At 36.2% G+C, this 18,933-nt stretch overlaps 1 protein-coding gene across 2 annotated transcripts in view; it reads left to right on the forward strand.

Annotated features, from left to right (window-relative positions):
- Positions 1-18,933, forward strand: part of COL25A1 (collagen type XXV alpha 1 chain) — a 460,318-nt gene that overhangs the window by 250,225 nt on the left and 191,160 nt on the right. For both annotated transcript variants that reach the window (XM_042933945.1, XM_042933946.1), the window contains exons 3-4: positions 6,052-6,096; positions 8,168-8,175. In XM_042933945.1, the coding sequence (XP_042789879.1) occupies positions 6,052-6,096; positions 8,168-8,175 (53 nt within the window). The remainder of the gene's footprint in view (positions 1-6,051; positions 6,097-8,167; positions 8,176-18,933) is intronic.

Consider the following 18,933-nt stretch of genomic DNA (forward strand, 5'->3'; position numbering starts at 1 on the left):
TCTTTGCTCATTTTTAAATTGGGTGATTTATTGTTTTGCTATTGATTTGTAGGAGTTCCTTATATATCTGGAGTGTTGACCCTTTATCAGATATATGGTTTGCAAATATTTTCTTCCATTCCATAGACTGAATTTTTATTTTGCTTATCATTTCTTTTGTTGTGCAAAAACTTTTTAGTTTCATATAATCCCAGTTGTTTAGTTTTTGCTTTTGTTGCTTGTGCATTTGTTGTGATACCCAAAAAATCATTGCCAACACCAGTGTCAAGCAGCTTTTTCATTATGTTTTCATCCTAGGAGATTTATTGTTTCAGTCCTTATATTTAAGTCTTTAATCCATTTTGATTTTAGTTCTTCCCTTTGTTTCTATCCATATTATTTCTTTTCCCCCCAAAACAGGGACAGCTAGAAATGTGTGTTGAAATAGGAAGCAAGAGGTAAAAACAAAACAAAAAACCCAGCCCATTATAGATTCTGAAACTTTTCTCGAACGCTTCTTATTTATTTAATTGTAAATGTTTATAAGTGGTAAAATGTTTTTAAAGGACAAGTAAAATCCTCGTAAAAAAAATCTCTTCTCTAAGTAACCAGAAAGGTTACTCAGCCATGAAAGACTTGGGAGTGGAGAAGAGTGAATAGATTCAAGTAATAGAAATAGAATTGACAGGTTTTGGTAATTCATCTGATAAACCAGATGAGGGTATTCCAGACATGTGCAATAACCACCCACCCCCCAAGATCATGGGAAGGCTCATACATAAGCATGTGTGTACTTCTAGGTACATCCCTCACCTTAGAAAAGAGCCTTCTGACAGGTGGGTATACCTTTAGTAAGGAGTAGAGTGCTCCAGCAAATATTAGTTTTGGGCACAAAGAATTAGCTTAGCTTAAGACACCTTCTTATGATGTGATTGGATGACCTGGATCTATCTCCAGCTGGGTTTGTTGACACAAGTCTTTAAAGCATTTCCATTATGGCTAATTTTTACTAATGTCTGTCTCAGGCCGACAGTTTGCATTGTCTTTCAAGCAAAAACTCTTTCTGAAACACGAACAGTACTGATTGCCATGAATTTTGTTATTACAAAGAGCAATCTGGTTTTATAGCCTCTCTCTGTTTTCCGTAACTCATTTTTCATTTCATGAATTCTCTGCTTGTAAGTTTTCACTTCTTCTGTTGCTGATAGCTTCCCATTCATATTCTTGAACCAGTTTCTCTTGCAGAGTCATGGCTTTCTGCTGACAGAGTTCACTGAGAATTTCTGCTCCAAGGACCTGGCCAAATTCAGTGAATGAGAGTCAGGTTTTAGCTTTTGTATTCATTCATACAGCTCATGACTACTCAACACTTCATCACTCGGCTTAGAATGGAAATGGCCACTGTCTATCTGAACTATTGTTAACATCAGTTTTGCCTGGGAAAAATCTATCATTTGCCTTTTCTGATTTTTCATCCTAGTGTCCAGCTGTCCATTGTTAAATTCATCCCATCCAATCATTTTTAAAAAATTATTTTCATCCTTAAAATCAAAAGCAGTATCAAATTATCTGATCTGCACAGATTATTTTCAAAAATTTTATTTATTCTTTTTTAAGCAAGATCTGTATTTATGTCTTTCAGGAGGTTTATGTAATTTATTAGTTCACTAAGCCTAGTATAATGCTCACTCCAGTCTTCTGTTTCTTGTAGTAACTGTACATCCTCTTCTCCAATCTAGTATTTTCTTTATAAATCCCATAGTTTAGATTCTCATCTTATCATAACTCAGTTTAACTTCATTTTCTCTTTCACATAGTATGACATTCTTTGTAACTTTTTCATTTTCAATAGGTATGTTTTTGTCAGTGTCTTTTCAGTTTCCTTAGATTCTATTCTTTCTCAATTCTCAATATAACAGACACTTCCCACAGCATTTGGTTTATTCCTTTAAGCCTATGATTGAATATTTAAGACAGACATGTTCAGAAATATTCTTTGTCTCTTCATGTTTTCAAAAGATATTGCATTTTTGACCATTTTTTCATAATTTGATATCTTTTAAATATTGTTTTATAGCTTATTTCAAACTATTTAAAATACTTATGCAATTTATTTTTATTGATAAATTCTACCATTTAAAAGGAACATTCATCAGGGGAAAATGGTAAGCTAATTCCAATAAACAAATAATAATAAGAGATATCTGAGATTTATTATGAAAATCAGGACTAAGCTCTTCTGACACCTTTGTTGTTGGTGAGACAGTAGTCAAAGTACCTTCCACTGTAATTTTCCCTCTGGTAATTCCCAACATTTTTCTCTTTATTCTTGAACATTATTATATTTAAGTGTGATTTATTTTTACTTGCCATTTTGGGTATAACTTTAATCTTAGGGTTTCTATATTCAGTTCTGGAAAATCCTCATCTGTTATCACTTAAATAAGGGCTTCTCTATAATTTCTTTTGGGTACTCTTGGTGATGTAAGTAAAATTTTGCCTCTTGACACAGACAGCTAGGTAGGTGGGTAGACAGATAGAAATGTAGATAGATAGTTGTCTTAGTCTGTTTGGGCTGCTATAAAAAATTACCACAGGTTGGGTGGCTTGTAAACAGCAAAAACTGTATTGCTTACAGTTCTGGAGGCTGGAAAGTCTAAGATCAAGGTGCCAGAAGATCTGGTCATCTTCTGGTGAGGGCTCTCTTCCTGGTTCATAGATGGTATCTTCTCACTCTATCCTCACATAGTGGAAGGGTTTGGGAGTCTTTCTAGGGAATCTTTTATGAGGCACTGATTCCATTCACAAGGGCCCCAGCCTCATGAATTAGTCATCTCCCAAAGGCCCCACGTCCTAATACCATCAGTTTTGGGAGTTAGAATTTCAATATATGAATTTTGGGAGCATACAAACATTCAGACCAGAGTAGATAGATAGATAGACAGATAGATAGGAACAAATCAATATTGGATCTGTCTCTGGGCTGTATTCTGCATCTTCTACATCAATTCTGTCTTCAACCATATCCAGGCTACCATTTAAATGATTTGTTCTTTTTTTTTTTTTTTTAATTTCAATGACTTTTTTTTTCAAGGTTTCTCAAGGGTTCTCTTTCAGATAGATTTTTTCTTATTTACCTTTAAATTTTTTTTTTAACATTTATTTATTTTTGAGACAGAGAGAGACAGAGCATGAACGGGGGAGGGTCAGAGAGAGAGGGAGACACAGAATCGGAAGCAGGCTCCAGGCTCTGGGCCATCATCAGCCCAGAGCCCGACGCGGGGCTCGAACTCACGGACCGTGAGATCGTGACCTGAGCTGAAGTCGGACGCTTAACCGACTGAGCCACCCAGGCGCCCCTTTCTTATTTACCTTTAAAAACCCTTGCTCTTTAATGAATATTACTTTTTAATTTATCTCTTAAAGTATAATTAATGTACTGACTTTTGTCTGATTTTTTTTAGATTAATTTTACCTGGAAAGAATTCATGATCCTATTGTTGAGTGTTGCCTTTCTTAGCATTAGATTTCTTCATATGTTTTAGAATTTTGTTTTGTGTACTCATTATGTATTCTTTCTCTCTGCCTGCCTTCCTCCCTCCCTCTCTCTTTTCTTTCTGTCTTTCTTTCAATGTAGTTTTCTCACTATGTATGCCTGCTTTTCTTTCCTCTGTACTCACCCTTTCTTACCTAACTCTTTTATGTTTGTCTTTCCCTGACATCCTTAGCCTTCTAAGATGGCTAAGACTGGTCTTCAAATGGCATTTCTAGGGGTGCCTGAATGGCTCAGTCGGTTAAGCATCCTACTTCAGCTAAGGTCATGATCTCCCAGTTCATGATTTCGAGCCCCTCATCAGGTTCTGTGCTATCAGTTCAGAAATGGAAGCTGCTTTGGATTCTGTGTCTCCCTCTCTCTCTGCCCCTCCCCTGTTCGCTCTCCATCTGTATCTCTCTCTCTCAAAAATAAACATTGAAAAAAAATAAAATGGCATTTCTAGACTTCTGTCCTAGATATATGTTGTAGATATGATAGAGTTAGGCATCAAGTAAGCATCTACTGGTTTTCTGATTGAGAGACTATGTCCATATTCTTCAGCCTTTAAGCCAGAGACCTGGTTTTTTTTCAGCTTATCTTCAGCATTTCCAAGTCACTGGCTTTATTAAGTGAGCCTGACTCTGGTTAGAAAACTTTTGAGCATTTATTCTCCAGGAATCATACTTATGGCCATTATTTCTATGTCTGGAACTAGAGCCAACAGGCTCATGGCTTTATCCCTGCTTCCCACTTTGCATTTTTGGTCCATTTCTATCCTGTGGACATGCCCGTTTCTTTTTTGAATACAAATTCTTCTAAAAACTTTTTCTCTTTTTATAATTGGCCATATGTTTTGAGTAGAAGGAATAAATCAGAGCATAAACTCAAGGTGCTGTCTTCACAACACTATACTAACAAATTTTTCATATGTGTTATTTTATGTAATCTCTTCAACTTCTTTCCCTCTTCAGGGCAGATAGACATCTTATACATTAACCTATAACCCTTACTATGCAGTCCATAGACATCAGAAGTATATATTTGTTGCTAACACTTCTTAGTTTAAGTAATTTTATAATAGAAAAAAATCTGATTCCTAATCTTAAAGACATTGTATATATGAGAATATGTCAATATATTTCTGTGCATGTGTGTTTGAACGGGTGTAAATAGATATGTATTTTCATACTTATTAGGGTCCTGCTGAGTTTATCTACCTATTCATGTGATTTTTTCTTCTGCTTTCAGTTTGGCCAAGAATATCTTGAATATGATTCAAGAAATTTCTCTTTAGTCCAGAATACAGAAAGAAATATGAAATTTTGAATAACAATTTTGGACTCTGCTGCTTCTCGTAACATTTTCAATCTCTTTTATTGCTTGATTGTTTTTAACCTCTTATGAAACACAGATGACCAGACTTACTCTGTGTAAGGGCTTGAGGGGAAACTAACTGGCCCACTGATGTTTTTATTCTCATGATAGTATTTCCATGTGGAAGTTGGTAGCTCAGGATCACGTTGGGAGCTGGCTGACTGCTAAGGCCTGTGCTGCTTGTGTCTTGAACTTTCTAGAGTTTGGAAGTCATCAGTCCAACTTAGCAGCTCATTCTTTAAAACCAGAAGGGTCTGTATTTTCCTTGGCCTCTTTATTCCAGCAAATATTATAAGACCTTAATTCTCATTGTGGCCTAATTATTCTCTTCTATTCATAATTCAGTGGGAACTATTCCTACTTGAGGAAATGAGGGCAGAAATGATTGAGAGTAATGGCTTGAAAGCCATGAATGTCTAGAATCTTGTGTTAAGTCTGATACATACTAGCTTGGTGGTCTTTATAGGCAATTCACTGGAAAAAAAGAAGTCTTTCTCTACTTTCAAAGTGGGATCATCATAAAGACTATTTTCTGAATGACAGTAATGAGATAGCTCCTTAAAAAAATGAGACCTATAGTTAGTACCTAAACACTTTCCAATTAAAGAGTATGTCTTTAACTCAGCTGGTTCTCAATAAGAGAAATTCTAATATATGAAAATTCATATTTAATAAAATAGAAATATTGTAAGGATAATTCCAATTACAAATATATACATTTAACTGCCAACTAAATATTTGCAAGGAAGTCATCAATCATGATGAACCTGACTGAAGAGAAACTATAATCTTGAACTTAGTACTTTTAATTATTAATATAATGAAATCTTTATAAAAGAAATTTTCCTAAGACACATGAAATCTCAGTACCAATTTGCAGTTAAAGTCATCTTTACTGATGATAAACAGGCAGCATGAATAAAAATTCTGAATGTTTAGTGTTCTTAAGTAATGCTAGATGATTAGACATCTGGCATAGGTTTTATAATTAACTGAAGCTTAAGAGTTATGCTGATAAGCTGGCCTTTACAAATATCTGGTCCTTTCTTTGAGGTTATTAGTTAAAAATAGTGATAAAATACATCAATAATTATTTACTAGCCATTTTGGAGTAAGAAAAAAAATATTAAACCACTTTCAAAAAATTCTTCTTTGTATTTCAGGCCCTCCGGGGAAACGAGGTAAGAGGGGCCGAAGAGGAGAATCTGGTAAGTCTCTCAGCTGCTCTTTGTCATTAATGTTTTGGTTAGATTCCTGCATCTGTTCCTCCTAATTAATGATTATATAGTCTTGCTGGAGGTTGCCCACAAGCTTGTGCATGTGTCTAAATCTTCTCTACTAGACCTAGAATTTTTTTTTTTTTATCATCTCCTTATTTCCATCAAACCTAGAAGTTTGGAAAATATTGTTCAGCTGTTAAATTTGATAACCACTGGCACCCAATTTGGGGTTATTTACTGTATCAGGTTAAGTTGGTCCTTTTTGTGTACAGTGGAGACTTTTTTAGCTGCACACAGTGTGGCAATATCACCCATGCTTCTGTCTCCATACATGTACATGCATGGAGAACACATCTTTGTGAGAACACATCTTTGTGAAAACATCTGCTTTGGGACACTGGGGCACATGTCTTGGAAAGGTTTATTGTTATTTTATCCAACTGGTACAATTTTGTCATGCTTTTACTCTCATTCATTTCAAAATTTGGAATTTTTATTTCTCTCATATAACCCTAGGATTTTAGTGATGACAGCAGCTTTAGTAATCAATCCAGCATTTTCATTTTGTAGTTGAGGAAATGGAGGCCCCAGAACAGTCAGGTGATCCAGCCAAGGCCACGCAAATTTTTAAGAGCAGAACTTGAAACAGAACCAATTGTCCCGATGCCTATTTCAGTGAGTTTTTGCTCTTAGGCCAAATCCCTATATGTACCTTCCTCTTACTTTGCAAGGAAGAGTTGATGGCCTGATAAGACTTCGCATGGTCATTTTGGAGCCTTAGACTTTATAAAACAAGTCAAACAGTAAGTGAACACACTATTTGGATATTTGGTTTCAAAAACCATTTTTTATTTGAGTTTTTTCTTCACTTTGAAAGTAATTCAAGGTTTGATTCAAGTATGCTAAGAAATGCTCTTTTCCAGTAGAAACAGTAAAAATACTGATCTACGAAAAAAAAGGAACAGATTGATTTGTAATGTTTTTAGTTTTTTGTCTCATTTCCTCTTCTTTTTGGAAAAAAATATGTTGAAGTGAAAGAGATTTATGAAAAATTTACTAATTAGGCAAGATACCTGCTTAATTCCCTTAAAAGTGTTCCTAAAAGTTATCTTTCAACCTCATTTAATCTAAGTAATTGGAAGCTTGTACAGGTATCCATTTCACAAAATGCAGTTTTATATTTAAAGATGGATTATAAATGTATTTTAAGGAAAAAGAAATAATAAAACATTAGCAGAGTCAAATAGTTGGTGAATTGATCTTTGTCAAAAAAAAAATAAAAAGGATTGGGGGGGGAAGTAAAAATTTTGTACTTATGTGAAGTTTTATAGAAATTTAAAAAGCCAATTCCTAACTTCTTGACTACTAAAAACTTGTGTTTGTGTTTTAATTGAGCATACAGTGTGCAAAATATTGAAATTTTCTTAGACTTTGCCTATGTTTTGATGAAAATACATAGTTTTAAAAAAACATATAAACATCAGGGTTTAGTCTTTTATATATTGACAATGCTACTGAATGAAAAACATTTTTAGAACAAATAATGGGTACATTTCTCATTTAGCCATTTTACCAAACTCCAGAAAGTTATATATCAATTCTTTATAACTGGGCTATCATCAATGACCAAAGATCCTCCTGATTCACATTTTCTCTAAATTTTTAGCTATATAAATAGGCCATCTTAAGATGAGCCTTTCAGTAATTCATAGAGAGGCCTCAGGGAATCTGAACATCCATTGAAATTTTATATAAAGTTTGTGTGCAGATAGATGTAAATACACTTTTATGATATGGATAAAATGGAAATGGATATGGATATGGATAAAATGTATGGATAAATACACTTTTATGATATGGATATCAAAGTTGTCCATGACCTAAAAAAAGATTAAGAACCATTGAACTCTAGATGACTTCTAGATGACTTCTTTGTCCCTTGTATTTTGATGATGATTATGACAATGCTTTCATCTTTTATTTAATCTTCATATTTTGCATATTCACTAATTCATCTCTCCCTTTCTCTTATTCTCTCCACCCCGCCCCTACCCCACAGGTCCTCCTGTAAGTATATTTGCTGCATTTGGGATCTTCTACGTTAATCAGGATCATGTATATTAAAACTATGTTAAGACATCAAAATATAGTCTATATTTCAATGAGAAAAATGTTACTGACCTTTGAAGGATATCTAACATTGGGAAATTATTTTTTTAGTACACTATTTTGGATATGTTGAAGTGTAATATGTGTCAATTAAAAAAGACTTTATTTTTGATACGCTCACAAGCCAATTACTCTCTTGGGACTTTTGGACAAACTTATGAAGCTCCTGATATTAAATACTTTTCCTGGAATTCTGAGGTTTCTCTTGCAAGCAAATCCCCAAGCTATTTCGCACTTCTTTTTTCATCTGTTTAAACTTGTATCTGAAATATTTGCATTTGCCAGTCCACCAAATGTAGATGGCAACATGATCATGGAAATGATACCCCCCGGGGGCTTGGTCTGGTACTCCCTCCTTAGGCAGCACTCCCTTTGAAGTCCCTTGGAGTTTGCCTGCATAAAGAACATGAGATGGAGCCCTTGGAGAGTTGCACTCTCTTTTTTCGTTCCTTGAGTAGGTCAGAGCTGCCGCATTCCAGCCTGCTTTGCACTCACAGGAACAGATTATCTTGTCAGCTTTGAGCTGGATGTGTTTTTGAGTAATAATATCCTGGATATCTGTTGTCTGACCCCAGTGTTTGCATTGTCCACTGTACATTTACGGTAGCCATGATCATTGGCCTTGAGATACTTTCTCATCCCAAATAGCCAGTTTGCTCCAGGGTTCAAAGACTCCACATTGGCAACTTATCTAACAGGCCAGCATGGTCCAGGGAGAGGGGCTTAGCATATACTCGTTTACTTTATTCAGAGGAAGCATTGGCTTCCAAATATCTTTTGCAGTCTTCCTGCCACGTTCAAGGGTGGAACATAAATCATGTTAGAAATGACTTTGCTTCTGTAACTGACTTTCAGCTCTTGCTTAATGCTAGGCAGATGGTATGCCCCAGGTCTAGGAACTTTATTCTTTCGCTTCATATTTAAGCCTCTGTCTTTAAAGCTAGAAGCAAACCACTACTACCCAGAGGAAACTCTGGAAATTACAGCCAGAATAGAGAGTTCAAGACTTTTTTTTGTGTGTGGATGTGGATGTAAGTAAGTATTAGACATGCGAAGGTGTAGTTAAATCTTGCTTCTGCCAAATGGTGACATTTCGGGTTCTAGTATTTCTTCTTTGGCCCTTTACAAATTTAGGCAGCCATCTAGATCCTGCTTTCTTGAAACATCTATTAGTCCAGGATCTCCACTAAAGATTTAATTGTTCTTTCCTTTCTTAGTATATAAAAAGAAAATAGAACTAATGTGTTTAAGCCCCAAGTACAGGCATACCTGGAAAATATCATGGGCTTGGTTCCAGACCACTGCAATAAAACGAATATCACAATAAAGTGAGCCAAGTGAATTTTTGGCTTCCTAGTGCATATAAAGGTTATGTTTACACTATACTGTAGTCTGTTAAGTGTGTAATAGCAGTATGTTAAAAAAATAAGGTACCTACCTTAATTAAAAATATTTTATTGCTAAAAATGCTAATCATCATCTGAGATTTCACTGAATCATAAACACTGATCACAGATCACCATAACAGTTATAATAATAATGAAAAAATTTGAAATATTGTGAGACCTACCAAAGTGTGGCACAGAGAAACAAAGTGAGCAAATGCCATTGGAAAGTGGTGCCTGTACCTTGCTCAACGCAGGATTGCTGCAAACCTTCACTTTTTTTAAAATTTATTTTTTTATTTTTAATGCATTTGTCTTTTATTTTATTTATTTATTTTTTAAATATGAAATTTATTGTTAAATTGGTTTCCATACAATACCCAGTGCTCATCCCAACACCTTCCTCAATACCCATCACCCACCCTCCCCTCCCTCCCACACCCATCAACCCTCAGTTTGTTCTCAGTTTTTAAGAGTCTCTTATCAAACCTTCACTTTGTATTTAAAAAAAAAAAAGATACCCGTGAAGCCCAAAAAAGTGAAATGTAATAATAATGAGGTATGTCTACATGTGGCAGGCAATATTCTAGGAACTTTACACACATACTTCCGTTTTGCCACACAAAATTCCTGGTGTTACCCTTCCCATTGTTCAGTGAGGAAGACTCATAGAGGTTAATTATCAATAGTTTTACCTCTAGAGAGGGTTTACAAAGTTGGAATTCAGTTAGATGTGTCTGGTTCAAACCCTTTCCACTTACCACATTATCCCTATTCCTTATGAGTTTTGAGTGTGTTGCAACATGGATCATTGTGTAACAGTGGTAGGCCATGGGTCCAATCCTGTTTCTTTATATAAATAACTGTGTATAATAAAAACATGTCCAAAAAATGTAAAGTGGTTAATCCATAAAATAAGCATTCATACTTTCCCATCTCGATTGCATTTTAAAGAAGTTGTAATGTGTTTAGCAAACCGCATCAAATCTAAGAAATAAGGTATAATCATGAGTTTTTATACTGGCTAAAAGATAAGTCACTCACATTTGGTAAGATGAAAAACCATCGACTGGAAAAGGAGAAAAAAAATACGTATTGATTATGCTATCTTTACTAATACAATGGAGTCTTATGGTACTTGGAACCCCATATCATGGGAATCCTTATGGGTGAAATGTCTTATAATGGAATCCTGTTGAGGCTCTAATTTCTAATAAACCTTCATATATGATTTTCAAGAAGTATTTGCCTTATATCAAATTTTACTTCATAGGAGATCACTGTATAAAATATTTCCATTATATTTCTTGCATCTGAATAAAAATCAGTGAGCAGTGGCATTATTATGATTAAATAGGTTTACCAATGATATATTGAGATATAATACCCAATTATTAACAATTATAACTTAAAGTGACCATAGTCTTCCTAGTTTTAGCATCATTTAATTTTATGTGTATTTTCCCCTTCCATTTCTTTTCCATGAACTGAAATCTGAAAGTTTCTGTAATTTTATTTTTAGAGAAATTTTATTTTCCTTGTTTGTGTTTTTAAAAAGTATATTTAGCTATCTGCACAAATAAGAAATTACAGGAAATATCAATGCTTACGCTGCCATTGTAATGGCAGTTGCCCTTGCCTCCATTCTGTAAATACAACGTAAGGCACAAAGGTAGTCTGAAAAATTCCATAGTCTTCCTTCTGGTGAGCAATTTGTGACACTGAACCTGTGTTAGAGTACTTAGCACAAGGAAATTCCTCAAGCTTCCTTCTTGTCACGAGCTTCTGTGCTGCCATGGCTTCCCATGTACAGAAAGATTATGAAGTGTAACCTGGTGTTGGGGTTTGTATTTTCTTGTCATTCACTTGTGATATGTGCTCGGTTGTGCAAAAAATAGCATGTGAACACTTATGAAACAAATGAAAGATTGATTGACAGTAACAGATCTCTTGTCACTAAGAGTCACCTTTTCATTGCCCTCCTGAAGTAATCACTCTGAAGTAAAACTAAAAAAACAAAAAAGTATAATGATAAAATTTAATTTTACAACCTTACATTTACATCTTCATTTGATACATTGGATATATCACACTCTTAGATTAGTGTGTGGCTGAAGTGTTTTTTCTTCTGTCAGTTTCTATATCTTGCATATTGAGGTCATTTATAATTTAAAACTTGAAATACAACTTGAATTAGATCCCATGTATCAATTCACTCTTTAGGAAGCTGTTCAGCTTATTACTCGGTTATCTATTTTGACAAAAAGATATTGCTACCATAGGGGTCTCCATTATAAAAGGCTGCAATGCAACAATTTTATAATAGTATGTGTAATTTACTTTTACATGAATAACAGGTACTTCTTTCTGTTTTCTTTTTCATAAAGGTAACATGTAATAAAACATTGCTATAAAGGAATCCATGAAAGTGCCTTGAATGCCCAGCTCGGATATCACAAATGTGTTTCTAGAATGATTTGCCTGACTGTTGTGTTACCTGATTCCATATGCCATGAAATTGTACCGCCTACTTTGGATTTCTTAGAAATGCAATCATGTTTCAATAAGAAGCAAAGAGTCAGATAAAAATTTACAAAATGATTTCAGAGTTTTTAAATGTAGCAAATTTTGCACTACTTTTGACCTTTCTTAGAATCAATGGGGGATGTGGTTTCTCTGTCCTTTTGTCCCCAGAGGAGACGCTATTCTGATATTCAAACAAGCCCTATAACTGTAGCCAGAAAAGAGTCCAGAGACCTGTTTTAACTGGCTTTGTATTTGTATCAGTCTATCAAGCCATATAATTGTGCTTGACTGACAGAGATATGATGTTATTGTTGGTAGCATAGAACCCTCTGAGGTGCGAAATACGACGCTCTTGTGTAGCCTGTTCTGTCCCATCTACCTTCAGCAATTGTCAACTCAATTTGAAGCCCAGAATCTTGTTGACAGATGAATGAAGCAGACTTAGCCAAGTTAAGCTTACAATGCTATTTCTGCCAATATGGTAGATGAATTAGGAAAAAGAAATCTCTGAGGAAATTTTAGATGAAAAACTCTGATATCTTTACTTCATATTGAAAAAACAATATGACTTTTAAGTCAATAGTAAATCTTTTCCAGATTCACTAATAATTACAATTTATGGTAACTTCCTACCTATGTGTTACTTTATAGACCAATTCTCATACCAGCCTTGTGAACTAGAGATTTATTATACCCATTTTATAGACTAAGAAACTGAGCGTTGGGCAAGTCAAGTTATTTTGCCCTAGTGCTCACATTTAGCAGGAGGCAGAAACAAAATTTGAACCCATGTCTATCTCTAGCTCTCTGCAAAGCCCCTTTCTACCCCATATTTCTGTAAGATGTTTTTCAGGCAAGTAAGATTTAAGATTTACCACTTTCTTTGCAAATGCCTTCTCTGTTGTGCCCTTCCCTCTATCATCTATGGTTCATATTAAGCTTTTCTTCGTTATCTGTAGATCTCCTCCATGTGCTGTTTCTTTTTTTAAATTTTTTAAAAATGTTTTTATTTATTTTTGAGACCGAGAGAGACAGAGCATGAACAGGGGAGGGGCAGAGAGAGAGGGAGACACAGAATCTGAAGCAGGCTCCAGGCTCTGAGTTGTCAGCACAGAGCCTGACACAGGGCTCAAACTCACAGACTGTGAGATCATGACCTGAGCTGAAGTTGGGCGCTTAACCGACTGAGACACCCAGGCACCCCAACTCTATGTGCTCTTTCATATTGCTGGCTACTCAAAACAAGCTTATAAATTATCTAATTCAAGAAAACTAAGAATAAAATAGTCTTGGGGTATTTCAGCAAATGTTTCTTTAATTTCTTCTTTGTTCCTGCTTAATTATTAAAATATTTTTGTTTCTATCTGGGCTCAAAGAATATGCTTTTGTATGTGTGGTGACTTATTTTTTCTGTAATAATAAGGTACTCTTGTTGATAGAGCAAACGATGCATCTTATAGGAAGCAGGATCACTGCAGTGATTCTGGGATGACTATATAAATTCAGATGTAGTCACCATAAGAGACCAGAGAAACAAACAAAACAAGCCTGGAGCATCAATTTGTGTCTAAAGGCTGTTTGGGGACATAGCTATAATAGAATGACCATAGGCTGTCACAGATGGGTAGTTCATTTTGGGACACTGCACACAAGTTGTGTCTTGGAATAAAAGGTAGAAAAAGAAAATATAACTATAATTCTTACATGGAATAGATTCCCCAGTGTCTTTTTATGTCTTCTGTTTTGAGTGGTTCAAGCTGCCATGTTTGAAGAGGGAACTGTACTCAGTGGTAATTTGCTTCAATGCTTCCTCTGATATTGTTTATGTAGATTTAGTGCCAGATTAAGCAGAACCTTAGAACTCTTGAAAAGGGAAAAATAATGGGTAAAGATCCACTAATTGAGGTAAATAAGGTTGTTTAAAAGGAAGGAGGGCAGGAGGAAATAGACATACAAAAATGTTGGCAATAGTTTTTGCAACATTATTTTTTCTTGTGGTCTATTTCTAGATGCCATCTGTTTTAGAATAACTATAGCTATTGTAACAGACAAACCCTGAGATGCTAGTAGCTACCACAATACACATTTATTTCTTACACATGATGAGGGGCAATCTTGCAGAGATCCAGTGATGGAGACTGCTGTCTTTCATATGAGTGTTCTAAAGTTACCCTGGGCATAGATACGCAGCCATGAGATAAGGAAAAAGAAAGAAAGAGAGTGAAAGGTTAGATAGAAAGATTTTCTTCTTCCACCACCTGAGATACAGGTTTTTATGGTTTATATCGCTTTTGACCACATTCCTTGGGCAAGAGTCAACGTCTATCTTCACACATAACTGTGAGGGAGATCAAGAAATGTAGCTGTGGGCTCAGAAGAAAAGGTAAACATATTTGGTGAACAGCTAATCTCTGCTGCCCTGTCTGGAAACAATTCCTTAAGAAATATAAAGGAAAAGAAAGAATGAAAACAAAAAAAAAAAGAGAGAGAAATAGAAATAGCTAGAAATCCCCAGAGAGATGTACATGGGTATGTCACTTGGGTAATAATGTGAATTCTGTCTTATTGTAACATTTTAGAAGAGAAAAACATTCATCAAAACTATTATCACTAGACTCCTTGAACAGAAAAAAAAAGTAAAAAGGAAGAGTTTGGGTTTTGTTTTGTTTTGTTCTGTTTTTTAGGTTGGGGTTTACTTTATAAGAAGAGTAGGATATTAATGCCAGGCCACAAGCTCCAGGACCCCCAGGTTGCTTTGTAACATCATTGATAAGGAGGGCTTTTTAACTTTAAGCACTTATAAGATCTTTCAGCAACATCAGACCCTGTTACAGCTTTCTCTTCTCTGTCCTGTCTCTCATGCCACCGAGTTACTTCATAACCTTGTGTCTACATAGTATTGGGTTTAGAGTGACCTCCTCAACTAGAAACAATTTTGGTTATCTATTTTGTTTCATATTCCCAATTGTTTCAGGTGAAAGCTTAATGTTTAGTAATAGTATTGTGAAAAAAAAATGACTAACAGTTTTAAAGCAACTCTTACAAGGTTTGAAAAGTAAGCAATGTCACTCTTTGGTGAGAAATAGATATTAAAACCAAAGAGAGGTTAGACACGGATCCTCTCTCTTTCAAAGATACTTGGTAGATGAAATAAGAAAGAGCTACTAGAAGAGTGTTTCTCTTTAGATTAAAAAAAATAAAAAAACAACAGGTAGCACAGGCAGTCAGAATTATTAAAAAGAACCTCATGGTTTTAAAGATTTTGCTGTTGGTTGGTGATCAGACACCTGCAAACCTTTCTAATAGCCAGTCTACAAACAAATGGGGTGTCACATCACTCTTTCCTGTTTGGCTTTCTTGTGACCAAATACTTAGTCATGTTGCCAAGTTCCTAGGACTGTCTGCCTGTGCACCTACATATATCTTCTGGGACAAATGGGGAAGTAATTATATGACCTCCCCAATTATGGATTGTGGGCCCTGGTCAAGAAAGCCACTCTAAAATAAAGTGCTATTAGAAAGAAGTTTGGAGTCATTTTGAGTGTTAGTGTTTTGAACGAAGTCAAATGAGTAATTGAAGGGATACATTATCATTTCATCATGACTGTGTGAGCATTCAGTAATCTTTGTGGGGCATGTGATTGCAGAGAAGACCTCGGTGTCCCCATTCTTCCAAACTCGCTACTTAAATGCTATGATTTCCTCTTATAAAAGGGTGGCTCCTCTTTAATTTCCAGTTATGTGGACACCATGAAATTGGCTTACATTTGGCCTAAGTTGATCAAGTGACCTGTCTGATCTGAATTGGGTCCTAGACTATAATACAGAAAGAATTCCCTCTTCTAGGAACTTAGAGTCTAGTAGAAACAAAGCAAAACAAAAACATAGCAATATTATGTGAGAAGAAGTACACTTGGGTTATGTCCAGGTACAGTGGAAGAACAACAGGGCAGATAAATAACCTAGGTTTGGGTTGGGACGGGATCAGGGACACCTCTGGATCTATGGTAAGTCAAGGAGTTGTTGACATGAAAAATTTAAGTAATGCAATGTTTTCAGGGAGGTTAGCATTTTCAAAGGCTTTGAGACACAAGACAGAATGGCATTTGGGGAAGCTGCATATTAAATAGGTTGAAATGTAAAGTTCAGGGAGGAGAGTAGGCAGTAAATCAAGAGAGCAGAGATTGGAATGGATGAAGCTGTGAAGGACCGTGCATGCCATGCTAAGTCATTACCCTGAGAGTGTACAGAGTCTAAAGGATTTAAGAAGTGGGGAGGCGTGGTTAGACAAACATTTTAGAAGATCACTCTTCCTAAAGGACAAGAGGAGGACAAAAGGGAAGCAAGAGATGACTAAATCGCTGTTGCAGATATTTAGCTGAGAATACAGTAGCCTGGAAAGAAGTAGAAAATGGGATAGATTCAGGTGCTCTTAATGAGGTAGAAATGGAAGAAATTTGTGACTAGATGTAGGGATGAGGAGGAGGGAGAAGCGGGGGTGATTTTTCAGGCCTTCCTCTGGGGAATAATAGTTCAGGCCACTGGAACAAGGAATCGAAAAGGCAGGGGAGGTTTGGTCTGATGAGGAGTTACAGATGCATATGGAACATCCAGATGGAAACATCCAGTAGCCAGTTGTCTACGTTGGTATTCCACTCGGGAGAGGTTTGAGCTGGAGTGACAGCTCTAGGAATAATGAAAGTATAGCTGGTCGTTGAAGTGATTGAAGTTATCAGGCCACTCAGCTTATGAAGATGACACCCTCTCCCACTCCTACTTTAGAGTTTGTCATTTAAGAAATAGGTGGGAAAATTGGAGCTTTTAAAGAAGACTGAGATGGAGTGCTTAGAGAGGTGGAAGGAGAATCATGACTTACTACAGTCAAGGGAAACACAAAGGAAGAAGTCTTAAAATGAAGAAAGTGGTGAACAGTGCTAGATACTGCAAACTGGAAAATAGGATGAAGACTGAAAAGTGTCCACTGTGTTTACCAATACAGAAGGCCTTGGTGCTGCTTTTCAGAGCATCTCCATGCATCACTTTTTCCCCTGACCGTGGTGTCTATACCTATCAGTCATTTTACCCAGAGGAGGTAAAATGGATGTAATACAAATCAACCACAAGTGGAAAACTCATGCATACTCAGGACAGCACATTTTATTAAAATGTCTCTTTTGATTATTCCCACTATGGGAAATTAGGATAACGTTTGGATGGAATGTACACACAGTGCCAAGTTGTAACTCACAGCTTGTGAGTACAAAGGAAGGTTTCTCATTTCGTTTTTCCCTCCATCTCTCCCTCCCTTCTTTTGTTCTGTATATTATTTTAAAAATATAGCCTCTGTCTCAGACAGCTTTTAATCTGATTCAAGAAAATAGTCTTCACCTATGTTTACTATTTATCAACCACACAAGTCATGTTATACTTAAATGCCAAATGAATGAGCCAGATAGTCAGAGCACTAGTTCAGAATGAGGAAGCCCCATTAAGCATATGAATGGCTAGAAAACTTGGAACTTGAGCTGAGACTTGAAAGATGGAAGATAATTGGATCGGTGAAGAGGGAGAGAGTGGCCTGAGAGGTGGTAATGAGCCATTGGAGAGGGCAAGGTATCTGGAGTAGGTGGCTCCTGATAGAAGTAATAGAGTTTATTCTGGGAGGATTGGTCAGGATTACACATGGAGAGCCTTGAATGCCAGACTTAGCAGTATGAACTTTAAATTTTAATAGAAAAAACTATGGGCGGGGTGCTTGGGTGGCTCAGTTAAGCGTCTGGCTCTTGATTTCGGTTCAGAGCATGATCTCATGGTTGTGAGAATGAGCCCCAAGTCAGGCTCCATGCTGGGTATGGAGCCTTAAGATTCTCTCTCTCCCCCTCTCCCTCTGTCCCTCCTCTACTAGCTCACTCTTCCCCACACCCCCACACCCCCCCCCAAGAAAGAAAGAAAGAAAGAAAGAAAGAAAGAAAGAAAGAAAGAAAGAAAGAAAGAAAAAGAGAGAAAGGGAGGAAGGAAGGAAGGAAGGAAGGAAGGAAGGAAGGAAGGAAGGGAGAAAGAAAAGCTATGCGAAGTTGGTAAGCAAAAAATTTAGAGTGATTGGTTTCAGAGTAACTTGCAGGGTGGCTCCTGGAGGAAACATGAAGAAAATCTAGGCTTGTCTAAAAGCATACATAGGATGGGCTTCATCTGACAAAAGTTACCAAGGAAGAGTAATAGGATTTATAGAATGAATATGAGGAGTGAACCAGAGGAAGAGTGAAGGATGATTCTACAGTGGAGACAGAATAGGACACTGCAGGAACAGCTGTTCCAAAAAAAGGAGCCTTTTATAAAAGGGGAAAAGATGTCAATGTTGAGTATTTTGAGTCTAAGTTATTGGTAAGATATCTAAATGGAGATAGTTATGATCTTAGAAGACTCTTCTCATTGTGACCAAAAATGATCATTCACTTGGGGCTATATCCTCTCTGCCTTGCGTTGCTGGCATGGGTGGAATGCAGATGCTTCTGCAAAATGGCAAACAAGACAAAGGTGAAGGGAATCCATTGGGTTCTCCAATCAAAATGGCTTTGGTGATTATATCAGTCAGGGTTCCACTGAGAAGCAGAACCAATAGAATGTCTATCAGAGAGATTTATTTTAAGGAGTTGGCCACACAATTGTGGGAGCTGGTAAGTATTAAACCTGTAAGGCAGGGCAGCCGACAGGAATCTGAGACAGGGTTTCTATGTTACAGTCTTGA

This window comes from Panthera leo, chromosome B1, assembly GCF_018350215.1.
Source record: "Panthera leo isolate Ple1 chromosome B1, P.leo_Ple1_pat1.1, whole genome shotgun sequence".
NCBI lineage: Eukaryota > Metazoa > Chordata > Mammalia > Carnivora > Felidae > Panthera > Panthera leo.